Below are 24193 nucleotides of genomic sequence, written 5' to 3' on the forward strand. Positions count from 1 at the left end.
ATGATGATCTCTATTTTTCATGTCAGTCTTTATAAAAATAATACAGGGAAGATTAAATTATAAATAAGTAAATTGCCAGAATAAATAAAAGTAGTATCAATATACAGTTACATTCTATTACTTTGTCCATGGTGCACCTTGAAACCAATGCGTACTATTTAAAGAGTAATCTTAGGCATAGACATTTGCATATTTTTTTTTTTGCTATGGGATAGTTTCCTATCAGAAGCATTAGTATACATTAATTTCTTTAGTCTGCTGAGATGTCTGAATGTGAATTGAACTAAACATTTTTACTTGTGACTGATTTTCCATCAATTTAAAGGATCATTAGAAGTCTAGAAACCAGATGCTTTCTTAATTATTCAGCTCATTTTTTTCCTGTACAGCTTACCAAAATTTTATACAGAATGGATTTTAGCATTAAAGAGAACCATATATTTTGAAGCATACAGACAACAGGTGACATATAGAGTGATAATTTATACCAATAATAATGGCAATAATACAGCTAACATTAACTGAATGTTTAATGTGTGCCAGTTATTCAAGGATGCAAATTTTAATAGCTTTAGTGTCTATTAAAAAAAGTGTCCCCAGGGTGATTCCCTTAAGGAATATTCCTTTTACTTTTACTCTGTAAGTTTGAAAAAATGCCTTATTTAAATCTCATGATTCAGATGTCCAAATCGCAGCTGTGGATAAAGAAAATGTGCTGCTCTAGGACTGAGCACTCAATGCATGCCATTTATTTGAGGGTCTCAGCAGCAGCCACACAGACAAGATTATACCTTCATTGATTGCTTCTCCTCTTCACTGCACGTGGTCATGATTTTATGTCCAGATTTCACAAGCTCATCAATAATATCCTTGTGTCTCAAAATCTCCATGGTGAATTTCTGTGATTTACCAGAATAAAGATAAAAAGAGAGAGAGAGAGAGGCTGTGTGACTAAAATGAAAACAATCAGGCAAAGTAGTTAAAAATACCAAGTTACACTAGAAGGGTCTTGTAAAGTAAATCATGCAATCCCACGTTCTAGATTGGAGCACGTTAACAAGCAATTTTGATATAACTGGAAATGTACTTCTTCACCTTTTGAAGCTGCAGCTGAGCAGAGGTCTGGTCTTGCTCAAGCCTGATGTCACCCAGAGACATCAATTTCTTTTCGGTTTCAGTAATCCAGGATAATTCAGCATCAGCTGCTTGGTCAAACTAAACAGAAGATGAATAATTAGGTCAGTAAGTTCCTGTAACTGGTGCCAGAAAAATACCTACCTAAGATTTTTTAAAATATCCTAATTACACAAGTGGAAAATTTGAGCTTATCTCTTTATGGCATCCTGAAATAATTCATGGTAATCACTCAAGTTATAAAGGAGAAGTTCCCACAGAATAATTAAACACACGCTCTTAAAACACATTGAATCTGTAACATGGCATTAATTATTCTGGGACAGCTAAGTCTGTTACCTTCTTTTTGGTTGTTATAAGAATTTCCTCCGTAAGAGTACTATCCAAATTAAACAGCTAAGAAAGTGGGTATCATCTTTCAATCGCTGCATTCATCACTTTAATCCATATGATATGCAGACAGCACTCCGCTACTGACATATAAGATTCCTAGCAAAACTCATGAAATATTCCCATTTATTTATCATACTATGTGTGTATAAATGTATGTGCAAAGTATGATTGTGTATGTAGAGTATACCTGCAAATGTCTCATGTAAAATTTTTTATATCTCATTTAATAATTCACTTCCAAGAGCGTTCTTAAATATTTTACGAGGTTTTATTTTCCTGATCTTAACAATAATTCATGGTAGAAATTCATAAAGTACAGAAAAATATACAGAAGAAAATTAAAACCTGGAGTTAATACTGTTGGTATTTTAGTGAATTTTATTCCAGAAGTTGAAAAAGATTTATAAAAGTCTGGGCTAATACTGTATAAACAGTTTCATATCCTGCTCTTTCATTTATTATGAACATTTCCTATGTCATATTCTTTGAAATGTGAATTTTAAATAACATCATTGTATTCTAGCATACGTGGATATTTTCATTTAGGCACACTGCTTTTTTTGCTATTATATAAACAGACCTGTAATAAATATAAATCTCTGCTGGCATCTTCAATTAGTTCTTCAGGGTAGATTCCTAGAAGTTAACTACCAAGTCAAAGAGCATGAACTTCTTCATTACCTTGCATGAGACAGAACCTGATGCCTTCTAGGACCAAACAGGTATCATAAATGAGCAAAGTGCTCCCACAAGCACCAACGGTAAATGGTAACTAACATTGGCCTTAGTTGGAAGATTTAATGGGAAACAGACATTGCAAGCACTCAGTTACAGTACTGCCAGAACTTTAAATTTTTCAAGAGAATCTGGAAATCTAGATGAGAGCAGGGGATATATAAGTGACGCAAGAGAAGAGTAGAGATAAGATACTAGGTTAGAAAATAATTCATACGTCTAAAACACTCTGCGACACAATGCAGACTCACGGGAAGACGGAGATGTGCTTTCCCTGTTCCTCGTAAGCACACCTACAAATCCCCAGGCGTTACATACACGCCCACGTTACATACGAAACACACATAAGACTGTGAAAGGAGACAGAAGGCAGCACAACTGCTGTGGACCTTGGTGCCCGGGGAACAACACACAGTGGTGAATTCTCTGGGTTTTCTTCTTGCCTCACACATCCTAGACTGGACACTGGAGAAAATGGAACCCGGAAACACCAAGAGGCACAGACAAAACCCCAAGAGAAGTCTGCCCCCTCAGCCAGATGACCAGGAAAGGGGCATCCTAGCAAGACACAGAACTTTTAAACAATAACCACTCTGTCTAGACTCCACAGGAAAAAAGGCTGTGGTCTCACCCACACTCATGCCAAGGAAGGCCTACACTTTCGCGCTCATGAGCCTACATATCAAGGTGCTGGCACTGTTGCCAGGGTGACGTCAGAGAAGGCCAAATAGGGAGATGCAACTTTTGGTGCCACTGGCCAGTAACAAAGCTCCTGCCCACAGTATCAGTGGAGATCATGTGGGGAGCCCCCACAAGCAGTCATGAATTGCCCCTCCCTATCTCCTCCGGGGTGGTTCAGAGAAGGCCTAGTGGAGAGTCAGGATTTTCACCATGGCTCTGTGGTTAACGTAGCCACCTTCACTGAACTTCTGGAAAAGACTGCTCCGACAGCTGGAGGTCTAATCCCTACTCCCAGCCGGCAGAGATGAGGAGCACCCCTGTCAGGTGTCACGAGAGGCTGAGTGGGGAACGTAGACCTCTGCTTGCACCCGGCAGTACCCCCAGCTTCTTCTGCCAGAGTGGTGCCTGAGGAGGCCAGTCCAAACGGAAAGTTTAATTATGACCCAAAACTCCTAAGTTAGCAGCAAGAACCAAGGCCTCCAACTGAACTAAAGAAAGATCATCAATGGATGCCGATACCTAGATGACAGAAATGTTAGTACAGTCTGACAAAAATTTTCAAGGAACAATGATAAAAATGCTTTAATGAGCAATTTTAAACACCACTGAAATGAATGTGAAAAATCAGAAGGCGTTAGCAACAAAAATCCTCAGCAAAGAAAAAGGATATATAAAGAACCAAATAGAAATTTTAGAACTTAAATATATAATAACAAATAAGGTCAGAGGATGAGATCAATGAAGGGCACAGAGGAAAGAATCAGTGAAGCAAAAGACACAACAACAGAAATTACCCAAGCTGAATAATAGAAAACAGACTGGAGGAAAAAAAAAATCAATAGAGCCTCAGGGACCTGTGGAACTATATAATACAAGATCTAACATTCCTGTTGTTGGAGTCTCAGAAGGAGAAGAAAAAGAGATTGTAGAAAAAAAAACCCTCAAATATTTTAAACAATGATAAAATTACAGAAATGCAGAAATAACTTCTGGTTGTCAGGAGTTTAGGAGGGAGCAGAGGTGGGAGGCTATAAAAGGGAGATATGAGGTAGTCCTACGGTGATGAAACGTTCTGTATCTGACTGCATCGACATCAACATCCTGCCTGTGATACTGTACTATACTTTTGCAAAACGTCACCACCGGGAAAAATGGGTAAAGGGTACAATGTGACTGTCTCTATCTTATTTCTTACAATTGCATGTGAATCTACAAGTATCTTAATAAAAGTTAATTAAAAACAACAACAACAAAAGGTCTGTGTGGATAACCTCTGTGTGAGCTCCAGTTCACATTTTCCTTTTAGATAATATACTGCCAAACTGCCCTTCAGGTAGGATATACTGATTTATACAGCCACAAGGAAAGTTTTTCTGTACCCTCATCACCATGGGGTACAATTTATTTTTAAATAATATTTTCCAAGCGTATCAGTGGACTTCCCTTAATTATAAGGAAATAATCTGCCAGCAGTAACCTGGCACAGACTTGAATAGCACTGATTAAGAGTAATGTTACACTTTCAATCTCACAAAGAAAGAATAACAAATTATAGAAGTGAAAAATACTTAATAATATTATAAATTATTATAGTTTTTTCCTATATATCATGAACCCACTTGTTTTCACCTTTGCCAAATAATGAATGAGTAAATAAATACTGACGCTATTTGCAGGTCAGTTTCTTTTAGTCAATGGTTCAGATAGAAGAAAAATTTAGTAATCATGTAAATAATGGGTCCCAGCCAGGAATACAATAGAGGTATAAAAAAAAAAGGAATACAATAGAGGTGTAAAAAAAAAAAAAACTCAATTGCATAAGGATATGAAGGAGGAGATAGGGCTTAACAGACCTTTCCTTAACCTCTAAACTGCTGCCTGAATAATATCTGATAGAAACCAATACCTACCAAAACAAACAAACAAACAAAGAAACACGATGCAAAATCAGGCTGCTTTAAGACTAACATAGTGTCTGGACAGCAGATTGGAACACATTTGCCACATTGGGCTGTCCTTCAAGTGTCACACATTTAAGAGGACCAATGATATGCTGAACTTGTTCCAGACAGAAATTCAGAGTTTTAGTCCACAGACTGGGGTGAGCTCCTTTATAAGGGCAGTACTTCTAAAATGACTGTGTGTACATTTATACATTCAAACAGAATTACTCATTTTTCCTGTATTTCCCATAACTTTATACATTATTTTTTTAGCAAAGCCACATTTTTCATAAAACTTATTGAAAAGGCTCCTGGTTTGCAGACAGTAGTGTTAATAAATGTTTTTTTTTCATTGATTCGTTACTTTTTCTGCTACTGGGACAAACCAGAACAATGTGGCTTCCAGAAAAGAATCCATATGAAAGACCATATGAAAAATTGTATCTTAATCTGGTTCAGTAATTTTTATGATGTTAGTTTCAAACGGAACTACTCATTAGCAATTATTCACCAATGTGAAAAAGAAAAGAAAAGAAAAGAAAAGAAAAGGAAACGAAACAAAACAAAACAAAACAAAACAAAACAAAACAAAACATTTCGAGGCACCTGGCTAGCTACCTCAGTCAGTAGACCGTGTGCCTCTTGATCTCGGGGTATTGAGTTTGAGCCCCATGTTGGGGGTAGAGATTACTTAAAAGTAAAATTTTAAAAAAAGAAAAGGAAAGGAAAAAATTTCAACTAATTCAGGAGCTTCAATGTAGAAAAAAGAAATCCTCATGAAAAACAAGTAGAAGAGCCTTCATAGTTAGATTATTCACTTTCAAGATATATACAATGAAACTTCAAGGTAAAACTTTATTATGTGATTCCCTTAACGAATGTGAAACTGGGCAGAACAGCCCAGGCCTTTGTACCTGAGTGCAAGTGCTGCAAGATATCTGAATAAAATTTAACAGTAATGACTTTTTTCCTCTACTGGTCCCTGAAAAAACAAAGTGACAAACCACTCCGCTTGTTTGTGATCAGGCAATTTTCAGCACTTATATGACAGTCCTAGTAAATAAAGTCAGCCTATTAGTGTTAATATTAGTTTAAATCTATTTCTCTTTCTCTTAAAAAAAAAGAAAAAAAGAATCCAGTGAAAAATAGTATGGGGATACCATCTAAGTTGCCAAAATGGAAAGCTGAAACTAAAACACTGTTCCTTCAACTAAGGCAAATATTTGCTCTGCTAAAAGAAAACAAGACTGCAAGCAGAAATTTCCCTCCTGTCTTTTGAGATTTTTTTAATTAAATTAGCAAATATTTATTGTTTAGCAACAAATGGAATAGCCCCAGGGTCTTCATTAAGCAATTTACAGGGAAGCAAGGCATTTTATTTACACCTATAAACTTTCGAATGACTATATGTGTACATTTCTAATAGACCATAAAGGCTGCTTATTTTACAATGTGAACAATATGGAGAACCAGTTTATTAGACCAAATTTTAATAAACTTGTTTACTGCTCACTCAAGTAGCAGAAATTGACTTCAAATAAATTGTAGATAATATTACCATCCATAATTGCATTCTAGGAAATATTCTACTAGGTTTTATCAGTGGAATCTAACCACTGACCTACTATAACTCTTATTATAGTAGAACCAGTATTTCAGAAATTTCCAACAAGACTGTGAAAGACATTTAAGATTTTATTTATTTAAAAAAATTTTTTTTAATGTTTATTTATTTTTGAGAAACAGAGAGAGACAGAGCACAAGCAGAGGAGGGGCAGAGAGAGAGGAGACACAGAATCCGAAGCAGGCTCCAGGCTCTGAGCTGTCAACACAGAGCTCCATGTGGGGCTTAAATCCACGAACCATGAGATCATGACCTAAGCCAAAGTCGGGTGCTTAACTGAGCCACCCAGGCACCCCTAAAGATTTTATTTTTTAAGTAATCTCTACACCCAACGTGGGGCTCAAACTCAGAACTCTGAGATTGAGTCGCACACTCCACCAACTGAGCCAGCCAGGGACCCTAATAGTGAAAGACATTTTAATTGGCTATCTCGATTCCTGAAAAACGCTCTAAAACAAAAATGGCCAGCATTTTACTGAACACACTAAGTGCTTCACATGCAGTATCTTCTCTAATCCTGACAACAACTGCATCATCTGGGTATTACCATCTACTCCATTTACAGTTGAGAAAACTGAGGTAGAGAAAAGTTACCTGACTTACCAGGGCTTACCCAGCTAGTAAATGTTGGAGCTGAGACTCAAACCAAGGTGGTCTGACCCCAGAGACTGCATTGCTAGTTGCCCTATCACTGGTGCTCATATACAGTTCGGGCTTCGTGAACTCAAAATATGCATGCAATTTCACCAAAAATGGCTCATATACCACAACCGTCAATAAATAGTAGGTTTTAACTTCTTAAACATTTCTCCAGTCTCTGACAAACTACTTTTGTGTTTATCTAGAGGGTTTCTTTTAAGTGGAAATAGAGGCTTAAGAAAGGCAAAATGATAAGTGAACCTTAACTTCAAGGACGTCCTTTTACTCCCTTCCCCCGGCTGAGGATCTTATCACTTTTCCTTGATTAGCATTTCCTTCCATTTTGCTTTGCATTATTCATAACACAGCCCATATTTTCCCACCCCCAACACCTGGAGGGTCTAAACTAATCTCACTTCCGTGGGGGAGGTTTCCTACTAGTTCTTTAAAAGAAACAAACAGGTGTTATTTTTTTTTCCAAGGCTGATTCCTAATGACCTGATGAGTTGCTTATTTTAATTGCACCCAAATCACCAACCTACGTGCCTTTAATATAAAAGGGTCATTATGGCCACTCAAGCCAAGCAATTAGAACTGTTGAAGAGTGTCTGGGATTCCCAGATCCCGTGAAATACACACATTTTAGCAACTTCTGACAATTGTGCATATTAATATGAGGCAAAGGACAATGAACTTCTCTGAGGTTAAAACAATCACAATGGTGTGAATTCAGGCTATAAGTCTGCACATCTTTTAAGCGAAAGTACCTCCCCCTATTTCCACATTGCTCATTTGGTTCAATTTGCAATTAGAGAAAGAAAGCAACAAAAAGAAAGCAACAAAAAGATGCTACTTCGTGCAGGTTTAACAGGCAAAAATATGTACAGTTTCTAACTCAGATGATGGCATGTATTGTGAGAAGGAGAGACCTGTTTTGTTTTGTTTATAAAGCTCACCATCACTGTTTACTAAAGCTGCCTTGTTCTCCTCAGATATTTCCTAAAAGTAATGAATGGGCCTAATTCTTATAAAAAAGCATACTCTCTTCAGAATGTCAATGCTTGCCAATCTGTAGAGTCAGATGCATACAGTCCTCACTCATTTGTCCATAATAGAGGCAGTTTGATGATTTTTCAAACAGCAATAACTACTACTCAAATTTATAAAGGGTTCTGTCATAGGCCTCCATGATTTCAAAATTCAGTGACACATATTCTCAAAACTGTTACTATCATATAGGATAACCATAAAAAATCTAACCACATCAAATCAGAACTTTTCTAAAAACTCTGTTTAAACAGGGTGGTTACAAAGTCATGCCAATTACTAGACATCTGCATGCTCCCTTCCCTGTCCTTTTCAAACTAATTCTTTTCTATGTTTTCTTGGATATCTTTTTTTTTCTTTTTTTTTTTTAAGTGGGCTCCAACACGGGGCTTAAACTCACGACCCTGAGATCAAGACCCGAGCTGAGATCAAAAGTCAGTTGCTTAATTGACTGAGCCACCCAGGCACTCCTAGACATCTTTCCCATCGATGTTTGGAAGCCAATATACTCTGCAACAGTGACCTGACTCACAAAGTCCCTATGCTTTTCTTGAATTCCAAAAAGCAGGTTATAACATTATACAGGAGGTAGATCTGTATACAAACAGCCTTAATGCCGGGCAAAAGGTGAAACATCTTAATAGAAATTTACTTGGAAACAAAACATTCAGTTATTTAAAATCTGATTTAGCCAGGTTATTAAGAAACAAAGCATCAAATCTATAAATGTAAAAATTACCACTTCGTGTTCAAGACATACATCCTACCCTGTCAACTTGTGGGTGTGGGTATGTTGAAGGTAGGGACCTGGAAAGGAGTAGCTGTTAATAAAACAAATTGTATGTGACTATAGGTATGTCTAAAAAGATGGGACGGAGGTCAGATCACGTCCATTGTTTTAGATGGAGAAGAGACACAGAATGGTGCTTGGTCCGTTTATACACCTTAAAACAGTACAAAATGTGTGGCTAACATCCGAGTCTCCAGATATTTTTGCACCATCTCTTCTATACTGCAGAGACGAATTACTATTGTGAAAACAGAAAACAAATATTTTAGTGCCAAACTGTACTCTGGTGCTAATTCCAAGTATTTATAAGTGAGCAAAGTTATGAAATGACTTCAGTCATAAATTAGCTCCTTTATAAACTTGAAAATTATGAGTTTAGAAACATGTGAACAACCAGAAAATATCAGTGGCATTAGCATTAGCTGTATGACTTATTGGTAGTAAGACACTAGGTCTTCCTCTCTCAGAAGGAAGACTGGAAGGATAGAGATCATATTATTTACACACTATTTCTTCCACGAGTTTTTCCTGTATTCTTTCAGAAAATCTTAAAATTTTCTATAATGACTGTGTCTCTCTCTTTCTGCCCCTCCTCCACTCACAGTCTCTCTCTCAAAAATAAATAAACATTTAAAAAAATACAAGCTCAACCTGTCATCTTGCCCTTTTTATGCTCTTATTTCACTGAACTAACCACCCACAGTCAACCTCTCAAGAAAAATCATACTCCAAGAGTACAGAATAGTAGTCTTGCTATTTAGGGAAATCTTCAGTGCCAATTCTGAAATGTGGATATAAGTTTTGGGGAAAAAAATCCAGTGTTTTCATACAGTTGAATAAACTTCACAGATAAATACATTTATCCTCCTGTAATAATGAGGCATACAGACTGTGCCGAACTTTGAAAACTGAAGTCATGCAAATACATTCCTCAGGCATGAATGCTCTCCCTCACAAAAATTTCTAAGGCAGGCCTTCCGCTATCATTGTATTTCATCAGCTTTTGTGATTCTAGAGCATGGCCCTGAAATGAGGAGTGAGGCATTATGCCACATAAATTATAATACAGAACTATATAAATTACACTTTTACAGCAACCTTAGAAAATTAATTTTGGATGCTCCCACACAATCTGCTTGGTTTGTGGCTCTGGTGTTCAGCATGTATTAGTAAAGGCTTAGTTATGTGCCTTCCAGAGCTCTGCTCTGAAGTACCCTGCAATAGCACACTAATCCTGTCACAGAAGGTCTGCAGTAAGAGTCTGATGACTTAATGTAAATAGTCTGAGATAGTCAATAAAAGTTAATCAAAACACATATTATAAATTTCTATTTCCAGGACCCCACTCATCACCCAGAGTTTTCTGAGGGAGCTGTGGTGAGGGCTGGGTGCCTACAAAACTCTCTGGAACTCTAAACTCTGCATGAGTCACAGACAGGTCAGAAACAACCCTTCCCGCCGCCCCCCCCCCCTTCAGTTGAGAAAAAACACGACATCACCAACACAACTGTTTCCTTTTTAGAAAGAACACAGCCTCTCTTTGCCATTGCTGTATGTAAATGAATAGTCAGTGTGGACTTATGTGATAACTCAAAATATTTACTCACATACAGATTAGACTTAGCCAAAGCATAAAATTAGCATTAGCAATTCACATATATGTAAGCGAAAAGCACTTTGTTTGGAAAGCAGGGCTGATCTTCCCAGTGACCGATTTGCTAAGGGTATAAATCTGGGCTACAATGAGGCAGATGGCTGTTAACAATGTACAGATTAGCCTTGCCCTGCCTCGCACTCAGATGTCGAAGTAACCCAAAATCTTTTCAAATCCCTCCTTTCATTTTTGAAGCATAACAAATGAATGGAAACACTATTAATAGAAATCTTTGTTCAGGTAAAGGCTCTGAGAACCACCAGGGGAAATTTATTGCCTAGACAACAAACCGCTTGTCCCTACCTGCTGTGATCTCAGAATGGCCGCATCGATCTCCTCCACCTTTTGAGTGATGGTGTCGCTCACTAATCGGTAGCGGTCATTGTCCTCGGCCACCATTTTTTCCAGTCCTTCCCTCGCCCTCCAGGGTACCAACTCCAGTAAAGCACTGCTCACTTCGTTAAGGGAGTCCAATAAGGCTTTGCTGTCCTTAGCTTCCTTTTTCAGTTCCTGGAAACAGAATTCAGAAAAGATACAAATCTGTGGGTAATGCTTAAGAGTTAGAACAGGCTTTTCCTTTAACTGTCCTCAGGGCTAACATCCTTTGCAGGTCAATTATGCCAGGCATTGGTCCCTGAGTTTCAGTTAAGTTCTAGAAACCTTTGCTATTTAGAGCTATTTTGTAAAAAGGAAAAGTGTTTCCTGAGGAGTTCCAAAGAACAATTCATTTGTCAACACGGCAAAGATTTTATCTTTGAACTTTAATATAAATGTTTAAAATTCGGGAAACAAAACCAAGCAGGTTCACATGTATTATTCTTTGCTTTCTGGTAACCTCTAAGTAATCAGGTACTAGGAAAGTAAAATAAAGAGTAAAGTCCAAGCCAGAACTAAGTGACCCTCAAAATGAGAACGTAGTGGCTTTAAATCATCCCTGTTGAATCATTACAGGCTCAGTGAGCCTGACCTCCCCGGCTCCCTTCCACCCACATGTGATCATACTTCAGGGATGATAAAACAGAGGCTATCTCTGAAAAGAAAACAGCATGACAGAATACCACTTCTGCAATATAAGTAGAAAAGCTACCTCATGCTACGCATCTATCTTACATAAATATTGTTGTTCTAAGCAAATTATGTGTATCTCTGAAACAATGGCTTTTTTTTTCTTTCTGTTTTCATCATTCTGTCTCTTGTGTAATAAACTATACTCCCAACCATAAGACTCTGGAAACAAATTATAAATGCAGGGCTTTCATCTCTGGGCTCTTCGAAGTGTTACACAATTGATCTCCTGCCAATTTCTATTGGGTCCCCATCAAGGCATCCTTCAGCATATTAGTAACGACACGAGACTATCACCCTAAACGGTAACAAACGGATCCAAAATGCGTAAATAAAAGCCTACTTTTTGTCTCGCTTGGGCTTGGCTTGCTGCTTCTCCCGTCAGAACCTGAGTTTCGTATGAAAGTAATTCCACCTCCACTTTGTCCAGCCAGGTGCAGAGCTCTTCACGTGTGGAGTGCAGGCGCCTGGCAAGCTGCAGTGCCTGCTCCAAGGTCTTGGCTACATCCGTGCTTAATTTAGTAATGTCTTTGTACCTTGCTTTAATGGCTTCCAATTTATCTTGAATGATTAAAACTTCATCACCTAAAATTTCAAAGGCGTGTTATATCTCGAGAAAGCAAAGAAAAGCTAGAGGGAGGGTTTCTTCAGATATTATTGTACACTGATGAGATTTTCTCAGGGAGGAGAGACATTTTTCCAAAGATGATCTGACCCAAGAGAAGCCTTTTTCTAGGTTTTAATCCTTCCCGGGATTTCTGGCAAATCTAAACAGCTCTGAAAATGCCAATATAAAACCGGAAGGGGTTACAGTGCCTGCAGTTATGGGAAAGCACCACCTTCACAACTAACTATATGGCGTTTTCAGACTTCAAGCACAGGAGGTAAAAACTGCTTGGGTTCCAACACTGACTTTGCCACTCGTTACCATGCACAAGATCCTTAACCTCTTTGTGCCCTTGGTTTACTCATTATTACACAGGAATGAAAGAATCTACCTCATAAAGTTGTGATAAAAATTCAACAAGTTTATAGTTGCAAAGCGTTTAGACCAGCGTCTGGCATGTGCATATGTATATATGCAAATGTGTGCGCATGTGTGTACGTGGTACATGTGTATGGGATATGAATGTGTATATATTAAAAATAATAAACTCATCTGCACTATTCCAGTTAGGTCCTCGCTCTCCTCTACCTCATTTTCAGACACCCAGAGAAATTGCATCCTGGGCTTGAGACTCCTGGTTCAAGGTTCTAGACACTACAGTGAACCCCTCGCAACTCACAATGAATGTTACTGGCCCATACTTGAATACAGATGCTAACTGGACACAGGTACAGTGAAACTTTCCTGTGGCCAAAGGAATTACTAAAACGAATTAGACTGTATCTGTTTTCTTAGTAAGCGTAAGCATGGAGAAATGAAGTGTGTGCATAGCCAGAGAATTTGTCACTGAACGCAAACTATCTTAAAATTTTAAAAACTGGTCTACAACCTGCGTACTCATGCAGAACAACTGCCTCCCGCAAGTGGAAAATGAATGTAACCCTGCTATGTGCTATGAGTAATACACACAACTTCCATTAGGAACTCAAGTGAGATCATGAGAAAAAAAGTGAGCTCATATCCCAAAACCCCCTTGGATCAGTCTTCAAAGAATTCTGCAGAATGAAGTCTTGGAGTGGCCTCAGAATTATAAAGGATTTTGTTTTTCTCTTATCCCTAAAATATTTAGAAAGCAATGCAAAAATGCTAATTGCATGATGATCTGATTTGAAAGATTCTCACCTGTTGTTTGTTTCAGTAGTTCTAAACCATTTAGTAATGCCTGATCTACATTTTGTTTTCTGAGTAGGATGTCCTCTTGCAGAACCTAAGACACAGGTACGGTTTTTATGTTGGGGGGAAAAAAATCAGAGTTAGCTTTGGTTAATCTTAGAGAACTCTGTGTTTCATAGAGATTTAAGTAGACACCTCCCATTTTCAACTATTAATCCCTGTTCCCTTATTTTCGCCTTCTCTTTAAACCACCATGGCCCATGTTCATCTACCCTAATTCACACACTCTCTCCTTTTCAGAAAACAGACTTTGTGAAGATATTGGACGACCTGTTAATTATGAGTCTTCATGTACAACAATAAAATAGCAAACGAAAGGGGGGAATCTGGCTATTGGATAAATTCAATCTCTTTTTAAAGTGACTCCATTAGAAGTAATCTGTATATACAGGCAAAGTCTTTTTTTGGGTATAGCAATTCCCCTAAATCATAAGAACATAAAATAATCCAGAAATGAGAAAGACTTAGAAAATAATGACAAGTGAAATGAAAAAACAAAAGAAAAGAAAAGAAAAGAAAAGAAGAGAAAAGAAAAGAAAAGAAATAAAAATACCCGAAGTTCAGACTGCTGCTTCCATAACCCCTCAGGGCTGTAATCCTGGACTGAGAGCTTGCTCAGTTTGTCATGCACTTCATTCAGCCAATTCATCAGCTCAACTTCATCTTCCCCAAAAATCTTAGCATTACATAAGGCCTGCTGGAGGAGCTCAGACCTGCTGTGACTTTTCTCTTGAATCTCAATGTACCACACTTGAGAGGAGTCTAGTTTACTTTGCACCATATCTTTATCCTCCCTGGAGCTCAAAACCTTTAAGGATTGGCCAATGCTAACAGCCTGGTGCAAATGTTTATTGTGATTGATGATGTCATCTTCTAAGGCCTAAAATAAAGTTTAAGAAAAGAGAAACAAAAAGGATGGACAAATAAAAATGAAAACATAAATCAAATGAAAGAATGACATTTGAAATGGGCTTAGTTTACAATTATGCATAACACAACAGTACATAACTCAAATTTATGACATAAAACCACAAAGGAAATGGAAAACTGAATCTTACTAACGTGCAATGGTTATCTTACTTTGTGCTGTGCAATTTGTTCCTCAAGTTTAGACGCTTGGGTTCCTATGGGCTCACAGTTCGCCAGCTTCTTTTCTATGGTTGTAAGCCACTCATTCAATGGTTCTAGGGTTTCATGAAATTGCTGTGCTACCACTGAGATACCTTCCAACTGACGATTCCTATAAATGTGCCAAGATAAAGGTCATTTAGGGATGAAGAATGTGTGAAATAGTCAACAAACTTCTTTACTCAAGCTCCTGCATTCTAAACATTTTTTTGTGGAAAACAACTAAGGTTAAAATTAAGATCTGTCACATTTAAAGGACATGCTAAAATAGCTATCCTATTAAATAAAATTAAAGGTGAAGCACAGGCCAATCCCAAGCAGCTAAATCTTATGAAACTCTTAAGAAATCTGGTTACAATAATAGCTATGTAATAATAATAATAGTAATGTCATAATAACAATAGCAGCAATAATAATGACAATGATGACAATAAAAAAAAAAAACTTATTGAACACATATGCTGTGCCAAGCCTCTGTTTTAAGTGTGTTATATATTAATTAACTTCAATCAGAGCACCAGTTACTGTGACTTCCTTAATCAACTGGTCAAAATTGGATTCAAATTTTGAAGACCATCTGTAGCTCCCCCCAAAGTGGAGTGAATAGTGACTCCTTCTAAAGTAGTGTGTCGGGTCTATTCCCTCCCAACCCCCGCCAAAAAAAAAAGTACAGTGTCAGGTATATTTCCCAAAAGCAACACTTAATATTTTATGGATTAAAATATCATGAAAAAGGATTTCTTTAGACTTTTACTTATTTGAATACACTTTTATATAGTTTGAAATGCTCTTAAAAAACACATTAGTTCTTCAGTTAAAATGGTACCATGTAACTGAAAACCGACCTTCCGCCACCCTCAGTTTTTACCTAGGGCAAGAGATTGTGCCCGTCTCTATACAGAGTACCTGACTCAGTACCAGATCCTGGGACCAAGAGTGGTTGTCATAACTTTTTATCATGCATAATTCTTAGGTAATTGCATGATTTAAGAAATTTGCTTTCTATGGAGACCAAGGGAATTCTGGAAAATTGGCACATGCTACTGAATATAATTTCTGTGTATATCATAAACTACACATTTATATATCTCTTAAAACTTTCAGATGAAACATATTTGATCTTTAAAAAAATGAATATAATTATTTTTGACTTCTAAATTATTACTAAAATTCTTTTTTTCCTTTTTTAAAAATTTTATTTTAGAGACAGAGAACACACACACGTAAGCATGTAAGAGAGAGAGAGAGAGAGAGAGAGAGAGAGAGAGAGAGAGATCTCCAGCAGGCTCCATGCTCAGCACAGAGCCCAATGCAGGGCTCAATCCCATGACCCTGGGATCATGACCTGAGCCGAAATCAAGAATTGGACGCTCAACCAACTCAGCTACCCAGATCCTCCACATTCTTTTTTTTCTAAATTCAAATATCCAATCATCTAGAATCAGTGAAAATAAACTATTTTGTGACCATATTTAGTTTACTGTGATTTAAATTGTGAGTGACTTTATTAATCAGCATATAAATCATAATATGACCACTATCCTTCTATTTAATACCACTGTGAGGAAGGTTTAGGAAAAGAAAGCCATTGTGGTGGTAAAGCAGGGATCTAGACATGAATTCATTTCATTAATTCATTTATTTTTAAAAAGTACTGAGAGTATCTCTCATGGCAGTCAGGGTACAATATCCTGGTAATTCCACAAATGGAATAATCTCCCGAAACGAGACTAAAGGACATGAAGCTTTTAGCCTCCTTAGGAGCATCTCATTCTACGGTCCTACAACTATAAAATATAATTAATTCTACTCCAGTATTCAAGATTAGACAAATCCTCTTCTCTTCACCATTGTAGTTCCAAAGAAGGTAGCAATTTATGGAGATAATCATTCTGTTCAGTGGTTCGTCTAGTTTCAACCCACCCAGTCTATGTGGCTGTGGTTACACTCCAGTGTAGCTACTACTCAACACAGGTCAATGTGATCCCAACATGGAGAATGCAAAAAAAAATGTAATCAAGAAACATGTTGAGTGCAAAAGCCCATTACATGCTTCCATAGCACTCTATATTTTTGCTCTGAAATATCACATTTGTCATTACTTTTCAATGGCTATAAAACACTGACTGTACCCTGAGGACAGAAATGATCTGTCCAGCTCACCTCTAAAGCCCAAGGCCTAGCTCTATGCCTGATGCACAGTGGGCAGGTAGTAACTGCGTTATTAATAAATAAATGAATTACTCCTGAGGGAATTATTTTTATAAAACCAAGTGTTGAGATGTATCTGGTGACTACAAGACCTTACCAAGGGAGGAGGGAGGACAGCGGCACCACAGCCCTTGCTACCTGTTCACATACATGATAAACATAGGAAAATGACAGTTTGAAGAAAAGCAATATCAAAATGCAAAACATCAGTAATTAAAGACTTTGCTACTTTTTCAAAAGACCGGAAGTATGTAAGTTACCGTGTTTCAGCTTTACTAAGCAATGCCTCCCATCTACTGTCCAAGAGACTCAGCTGCTTCAGAATCTTTGCTTTGTCTGCAGGTTCTGCTGTTGCAGCAATTTTTTCTCCTTCACGTTTGATTACCTCCACAGTCGATTTGCGGTCATCCAGCAATCTTTGGAGAAGCTTGACACAGAACATTAAATACCAGAAGCAAAAGGGGAGGCGGGAGGGACAAAGAAATAATTGTGTTATCGGAATGGAAAACACAGTCTAAGTACTTTTGATATGTGACAAAATACATATTCTGTATAGATTCACATAAAAAGAAGCAGGATTTTAAAAATGGCTCATTTTGTTTAGTGATTCATTACTATTGTGTCAGACACTGTGACGGGGGCTTTTCATAGCAGATAAAACTAATATTGATAAGCCCGCTAAGCCATTCACTATTAATTTTTAATATAAAATAATAGGGTAGAAGGTGCTGCTTCAGTATAAGTCCACTGCACAGAAAGCGCAAAATTCCCATTACTGTAAAGAAATGGGAATACCTTAAACATTCAACAATCATGTCCTTTTGAGATAAGCTTAAGATATTATAAATCATTACTGTTTTCAAAACCTCTCCCCATGTTAAATCATTATAGAGAGGGAAGTTGAGACTCAGACCAACTTCACAAGCCAGTGATGCTAAATCTAGAGACTCTGGCCTCCCTTTACTAGGTGGGACTAGCTCCTACAATCCTTCATTAGGATAGAAACTAAAAAAGAGACTTCAAGTATCATGTCCAAAATGAACGGGGAATGGAACAAGTCAGAAATCCCCCAAAGCTGGCTAAATAAGACTAGTATTTCAGGATTCAGAGGCAGAAAAAAAAATGCAATTTAATTCTAAGAAGCATTTCAAAAAACTCAGAATGGAATGTTTGAAAGAAGTGGCCAGACCCAGGATTACTTTGCTCTCATCTAATCAAAACAATTATTTCATGAGCAAGTGCTATGCATAAGCACTGGTCAAGAGCAGTGAGGAAGTCACAGGTACGTAAAACGCTAAATACTTCACTGATTCCTTATTCTGACCCTGATGGATAATTAAAGGATTAAAGAAATGTACAGTTACCTAGAGGTAGCAAGCTAAGACAGCACCCTCTCCCTTTCACTTTGAGACCGCCAAATCAGGTGGTAAGAGGAACCAACATGTTTAAAAAGAAGAGGAAGAAACGCAAACTCTCTTGACACAGGTTAGAGTCATTAGAAAATCAACGAACCACAGGTGATTGAGGCAGTAGAGAGAACTCATTAAGTGGATTACTTCTGATAAACTTTAATAGCAAAGCCTCTAGCAATTAAGAAAGCAAAATCCACATCTAGGTCTTGTTGGTTAAACATAGTTCATTAACTTTGGGAGAATAACAAAGGTTTAAATTAAATAATGAATGGTAGCAATTATATTGCCATATATAATATTATACATCCTTATTACTTTATTACATTCTTATTCTTTATTACTTTATTACATATTATGAATTACATACTATTTAAAAATCATTTTTTATGTTTATGTTTCTTTAATCCTTATCTCCAAATCTATTTCTAATAGGTTAATTCCCAACATACTAGAGTCCTCAAAGAATTTTTAGAAATAGTACTGAATGTCAAAACTAAATTAAGCCTCTTAATCCATTCCTTTCTTTTTAAGATTCCACACGGGAAAAACCTTGCCAATGTGCTGTGTGCTAGGCCCCTCCCATGTGCCATTTCAAGTCATGGCTGACAAATTAGTACTGAAAATGTCACTAAATACGTCCTAACTGACCATCACCATCTGGAGCACAAAATGGTTTTTTTGGTATGTTATCATCCCTTCAGCAAGTGTGTCTTTCTTTCCAACTTGGTCCTGTATTAGTAGTGTCAAAAGACACAACACATTCTTTAGCATATATGAATCAAATATTTGCTTCTTTCGTACAGGCCGAGCCACAAGAAACGGCCTGTATTTAATCTATAAAAAAAAAAAAAGGAGTGAGAAATACAGGGTGCTAGTTATGGAATGAGTAAGTCACAGGGATAAAAGGCCAGCATGGGGAATATAGTCAATAGAACTGTAAAAGCATTGTATGGTGATACATGGTACCTCCACTTTTGGGGAAAATAGCGTAACATATAAACTTGTTGAATCACACTGTATTCTACACGTGAAACTAATGTTACATCGTGTGTCAACTATACTTTTTTTTAAAAAAAGGCAATTTCATACAGATCAATCTGCTATGTAAGGGAATGACGACATTTCCGCCCAAGTTACCTTTTCAGTGAGTGAAATCTTCCTTGACGACTCTACTGGAAACTGCATACATACCCACCCCCAGACTCCACTCCAGCACTTCCTGTCCATCCTTGCTCTGTCACTTCCTACTTATCTCCCACCCCTGCTTTATTTATCACTTGCTAACTTACCACCATGTACTTACTTTGTTTACAGTCTCTCCCTCTTCCTCCCTGTCCACTAAACCTTAAACTCAGTGAGGAACTTGCATCTTTTCTGTTCAGGGATCACTGCCAGCAGCTGAAACAAAGTCTGAAACCTGGCAGATGTTGAGTATATATTTGTTGAATGACTAAAAAATAATACCTAGAGCATCAACAACCAGTCAACTAGAATATCCTATCACTACAGAGAGTCACAAGGTAAATCTTTACTCTCATGGTTATGATGGGACATGAAACACAATACAGAAGTATCACGAACTTACTTTTTGCTCTTGTATCTGGGCCTTCACCACTTTGAACTCGGCTGATGGGGGCTTCTGGTTGGCCACAAGCTCCTCAGTGTCTGCCATCCAGCTGAGCAGGGACTCCAGGGCGTCCTGGAAGCGCCCACAGTGCAGCAGTGCCTCCTGCAGCTGGGCTGCCCGCTGAGCTACCTGCAGAGTTTCCGTTGCGACGGCTTATTTACTGGTTTCACAGAAAATGCAGTTTGCCCACCAGCCACCACTGTTCATGCTCATCTGCCCATCTGGTCACAAATTTTCTTTTCCAGGGCATCTGGGTGGCTTGGTTGGTTAAGCCTCTGACTCTTGGTCTCAACTCAGGTCATGATCTCACGGTTTGTGGGTTCGAGCCCCACAGTGGGCTCTGTGCTGAAAGCATGGAGCCTGCTTGGGGTTTGGCCTCCCTCTCTCACTGCCTCTCCCCCTCCGTCTCTCAAAAGAATACATAAACAAACATTAAAAAATGCTTTTTCTTCTCCTTTTCACTTAAAATCTGCCCAAAGCACTGACAGTGGCCAGGACTGTGGTGGAAAGGAGTCAAAGTTTAGCAAGCAAGCCAGGAAGAAAAGGTTACCATCCCAAACGGTAATGTAAAAGATGAAATCTTTGAGACTTTGGAAATACCCACTACATTTATGATTAGCAATGAATAATTCAAATATTTTAAGATTACCGAAAGAAACAATGTCTTAGTCATTTTTATTATTATCCTTTGACTTCATATTTTATTTCCTACTGATGAATATTTTAAAAGACTACATTAAAAAAACTTATAGTAGAGAGAAACAGATTTTTATTTTGCTAGGAAAATTGCCTGTGAAGTATCCAATTAAATTCTGCTAGCTCCAAGTCCTACAGGCTTTTTGGACAAACCGGACCCTTTGTATTCTAGTAAATGGAGTCTCTGTGTCCTACACAGAGATATCCTATTGCCCTTCTCACAGATCTTTTCCTTCAGGACTGAAAAAGTAGTTGGCAAGATGTTTTAAGCACTATTGAATATATTTGCACCTGACACTACATTCCAATTGTGTTTGAAGAGCACTACAGTACGAATCAGACTTTAAAGAATGATAAACGTAGTTCTGAGATCTGGCCACAATTGCCTAAGATCTCAAAGCACAGAAAACTACAAGAACAAAAACCACCACCCCCAGATAAGCACAGTCATCCCCTAACAATGTCCTGATAATTTACGTCATGCAAAGGGCTACCATTGTGTTTCAGCATGATCTCCTTAAGACACCAGAGCATTGTCTTCCAGTGTTTTCCCTCGTGGGCATTTAGAAAAAAGTGGGATCTACATCTCATAAATGAAATGCCATTTAGAGTTAATAGTCTATAGTGAGGGTGGTAAACCCTTAGTCCAGGACTGAAAGAGAGACACGGTGGCTTTCACTTGCACAGCGTGACCTATTATACAATGTAAAATTAGTTGCTGACATTTGAAAATTAGGCTTCACAGAAAAAGTGAGATTTTCAGGTTCCTTTGAAAATAGGCAGACTATCTGGCAACAGTGAACCTAGATCCCTACATGGAATGATTTGCTGGAGCTAAGTACTGGCTGTACCTTTGAAGGTGTATGTGCTCGCTCAACACAAGGTCATGAATCACGGGCCGCCTGCCATCACCCTGGCACTACTGGGCCTCTATGAAAGTCAAGTTAACGGCAGGGAGAGGTCCTATTTCACCCAGCTTACTTGTTTCATTTATGCTGCCCACTGAAGCCCTGTGGGCATCCAAGTTTGGGCTGCCGAGTTGACAGCAACATAAAAAGGTAGGCATGTTTAGGGAAGTTTAGCTACTATAAATATGATGAGTCACAACAAATGCTAGAGAATAATAATCAACACAAATGACAATAAAGGGAATGGAAAAATTACCTTCTTATTGAGAGTCTTCCACCTTGCGTTGACATCATCCAGGTCATGCTCCAAACCCTGGGTGCTGGTGCTTTTAGCAGCACTCTGAATAAGGCCCTGACCTAACCAGTTCACATCTTGCTGTTTAACCTGCAAAGGTTCAATCTCTTCTTTTTGGAATACCTGCAGTTGGAAGAGCAATCATTTATATAAATTACCTTATCTAACAACCACCAAATACAAACATTTGTTCAATGATCGAGTATCGGTTATCAGAGTTAAAAAGAATTTTTGTTGGCTATTCATATGTGACAGCTACCTTATGAATAACAGTAAGAAACTAAACTTAATATAAATTCATATTATCAAAACCACTCAGGAATTTTAAAGAATGATATTCTAAGTACCTTTAATCAGATTACCTATAAAACCAAGAAAAGAGTTTGTGTCCTCTCTCTACTGCTTCATTAGCATAAACCAGATATTTTCTATCATTCCAATATAACTCTAGTAAAAACAGTATGGAAAATGCAAAGGGGCAAAATGGTAAGATGGGCCCAAGATCAGTCTTCCTGGGCATGGACCCTTACAAGCTCCTCTAAGGGTAACTGCTACTAGCTGACAACTGAAGTTTGAGACTCAAACTGGGAAAGAAGATAACTGACAAGACAATGAGATGAGCCGAGAGGTCAATCTATAGCTTGCCAGAGGAGCCCAAATACAGAGTTAGGAAAAGAGAAAAGACTTAGGCAGGCATAGTAAATAGAATAGATCCTTACCCATCCAGCCCCCTCAATGCCTAGTGAGATGCCAAAGGATTTGCAAGAGCACAGAGACCTCACCCCACAGACGTGCTCACACACGTGGCCAGCACAGCAACTCCAGTGACTCTATGGTCACCCCCTGTACCGCCAACCATTTTCCCACGCCCTCCCTCTGACTCTCAGTCTCATCCAACTAACAGTCCTCCAGTGCCTGTTACTGGCAAACAAATCTCATGTATTAGAGTAAAATGCAAGTTCCATGAATGCAGAAAGTTGTCTTGCTTATAGTCATTCTATGTCCTGGACTTACCACAGTACCCAGCATGTAATATGTACCTAATAATTATTTGCCGAATACGTGTCAGTACAGAAAAACTGTATTTACATCTCGGAGTGGATGGCATTAACTCCACAGAAGAGAATACTGATAATACGTTAACTCTTTCATAGACATACAAATGTTTAAAATACAGGACTTAAAGGATTCCATAAAGAAAAAGAGATGAATTTAACCAAAGAAGGGAAGTTTCAGCTAGATACTAAGACACGACCGAGTTTGGGGTTTGAGTCATTACACCACAGGGCACCATATGACATACCAGTAGTCCAAGTAAATGAACAGCCAACAGAATATATGGAAACATTAAAAAGGCAAGTAACAAAATAATACTTAAAAAATTACAGAGGTAGTATGGAAAATAATTTTACACAGTATGGAAAATAATGGAGAGGCTACAAGAAAAACTGTCTAGACTCTGGCCTAAGGCATGGCGCACAAGATAGTTCTGTGTTATTGCATGTATGAGTAAATTTAGGAATAGCAAACAAATAAATGATCATTTCCCTTAGAAGTCTCTCTGCTAAAAGCCCGAGTTTCTTCTTGTATATAAAATCCTTATAGGCAATTTCCATACTGGCTAATTGTTTCTATACAGCAGTGCTGAATATAAAAAGTCAATTACACATCACCAAAGAAATAAGAACTCCTCAAATCACTGAGGAAAAAAAAAAGTTTTCATAATTTTGTGGCAAGGTGGTAAAAATAGAATTTGAAACTGAGATGCTACTTCTTTTCTATACCACTTTCTAAGTTAACTACTTCTAGGAACTAAGAGCTCTGGAGAGGTTTTACTACTTACAAAAAAGAAGGAGGGACAGTAAGAGAACTGCTGCATTCTTAATTCCAGGAACTTGTCTGGTATAGAAGGATTCAGGGAAAAGTTCTACATTTCCTGTCAGATAATGCTCAGGGCAAAAAACCCTAAGATAACATTCTAGTAAATTGCCTTAACCCCTGATCTTGGTGTTAAAGAAATCAATTTTAAGGCTGCATATCAGAGTAGGTCTGGGTGAGTCGTAATTTTCTGAAGTGCTACAAAAAATATACTAAGGGTTAAAGAAGAAAACTACGAAGGAATTGTATATTCCTAAGGGCTCAATTACTTCCTACAAATAGACTGCAAAATCCTTTACATTAAAAAAAAAAAAAAGTACTTTTAAGCCTTTAAACTAGTATGTCATCTCACGCAAGCTGAAGGAAAGGGCAACGCTGCCTAGAGCAATGACTTCATAGGCTGGGAAGAGGAACGTTTCTGATACTGTCCAAATTCCTTATCTCTCAGTGGTAACAAATACCTATGAAGAGAGACTTTCCCCCTAATCTAACC

General features: G+C 37.9%; 1 protein-coding gene across 19 annotated transcripts in view; it reads right to left on the minus strand.

Annotated features, from left to right (window-relative positions):
- DST (dystonin) overlaps positions 1-24193 on the minus strand; it is a 496232-nt gene that overhangs the window by 58258 nt on the left and 413781 nt on the right. For 15 of the 19 annotated variants that reach the window (XM_043591694.1, XM_043591680.1, XM_043591693.1 and 12 more), the window contains 10 exons: positions 21784-21945; positions 19882-20052; positions 17145-17311; positions 14626-14785; positions 14099-14425; positions 13495-13579; positions 12049-12290; positions 10944-11150; positions 1096-1215; positions 792-899 (listed from right to left, as the gene is read on the minus strand). In XM_043591694.1, the coding sequence (XP_043447629.1) occupies positions 792-899; positions 1096-1215; positions 10944-11150; positions 12049-12290; positions 13495-13579; positions 14099-14425; positions 14626-14785; positions 17145-17311; positions 19882-20052; positions 21784-21945 (1749 nt within the window). The remainder of the gene's footprint in view (positions 1-791; positions 900-1095; positions 1216-10943; positions 11151-12048; positions 12291-13494; positions 13580-14098; positions 14426-14625; positions 14786-17144; positions 17312-19881; positions 20053-21783; positions 21946-24193) is intronic. The other 4 variants (XM_043591689.1, XM_043591697.1, XM_043591691.1 and 1 more) reach the window with 1 other exon arrangement.

Source organism: Prionailurus bengalensis, chromosome B2 (assembly GCF_016509475.1).
Source record: "Prionailurus bengalensis isolate Pbe53 chromosome B2, Fcat_Pben_1.1_paternal_pri, whole genome shotgun sequence".
NCBI lineage: Eukaryota > Metazoa > Chordata > Mammalia > Carnivora > Felidae > Prionailurus > Prionailurus bengalensis.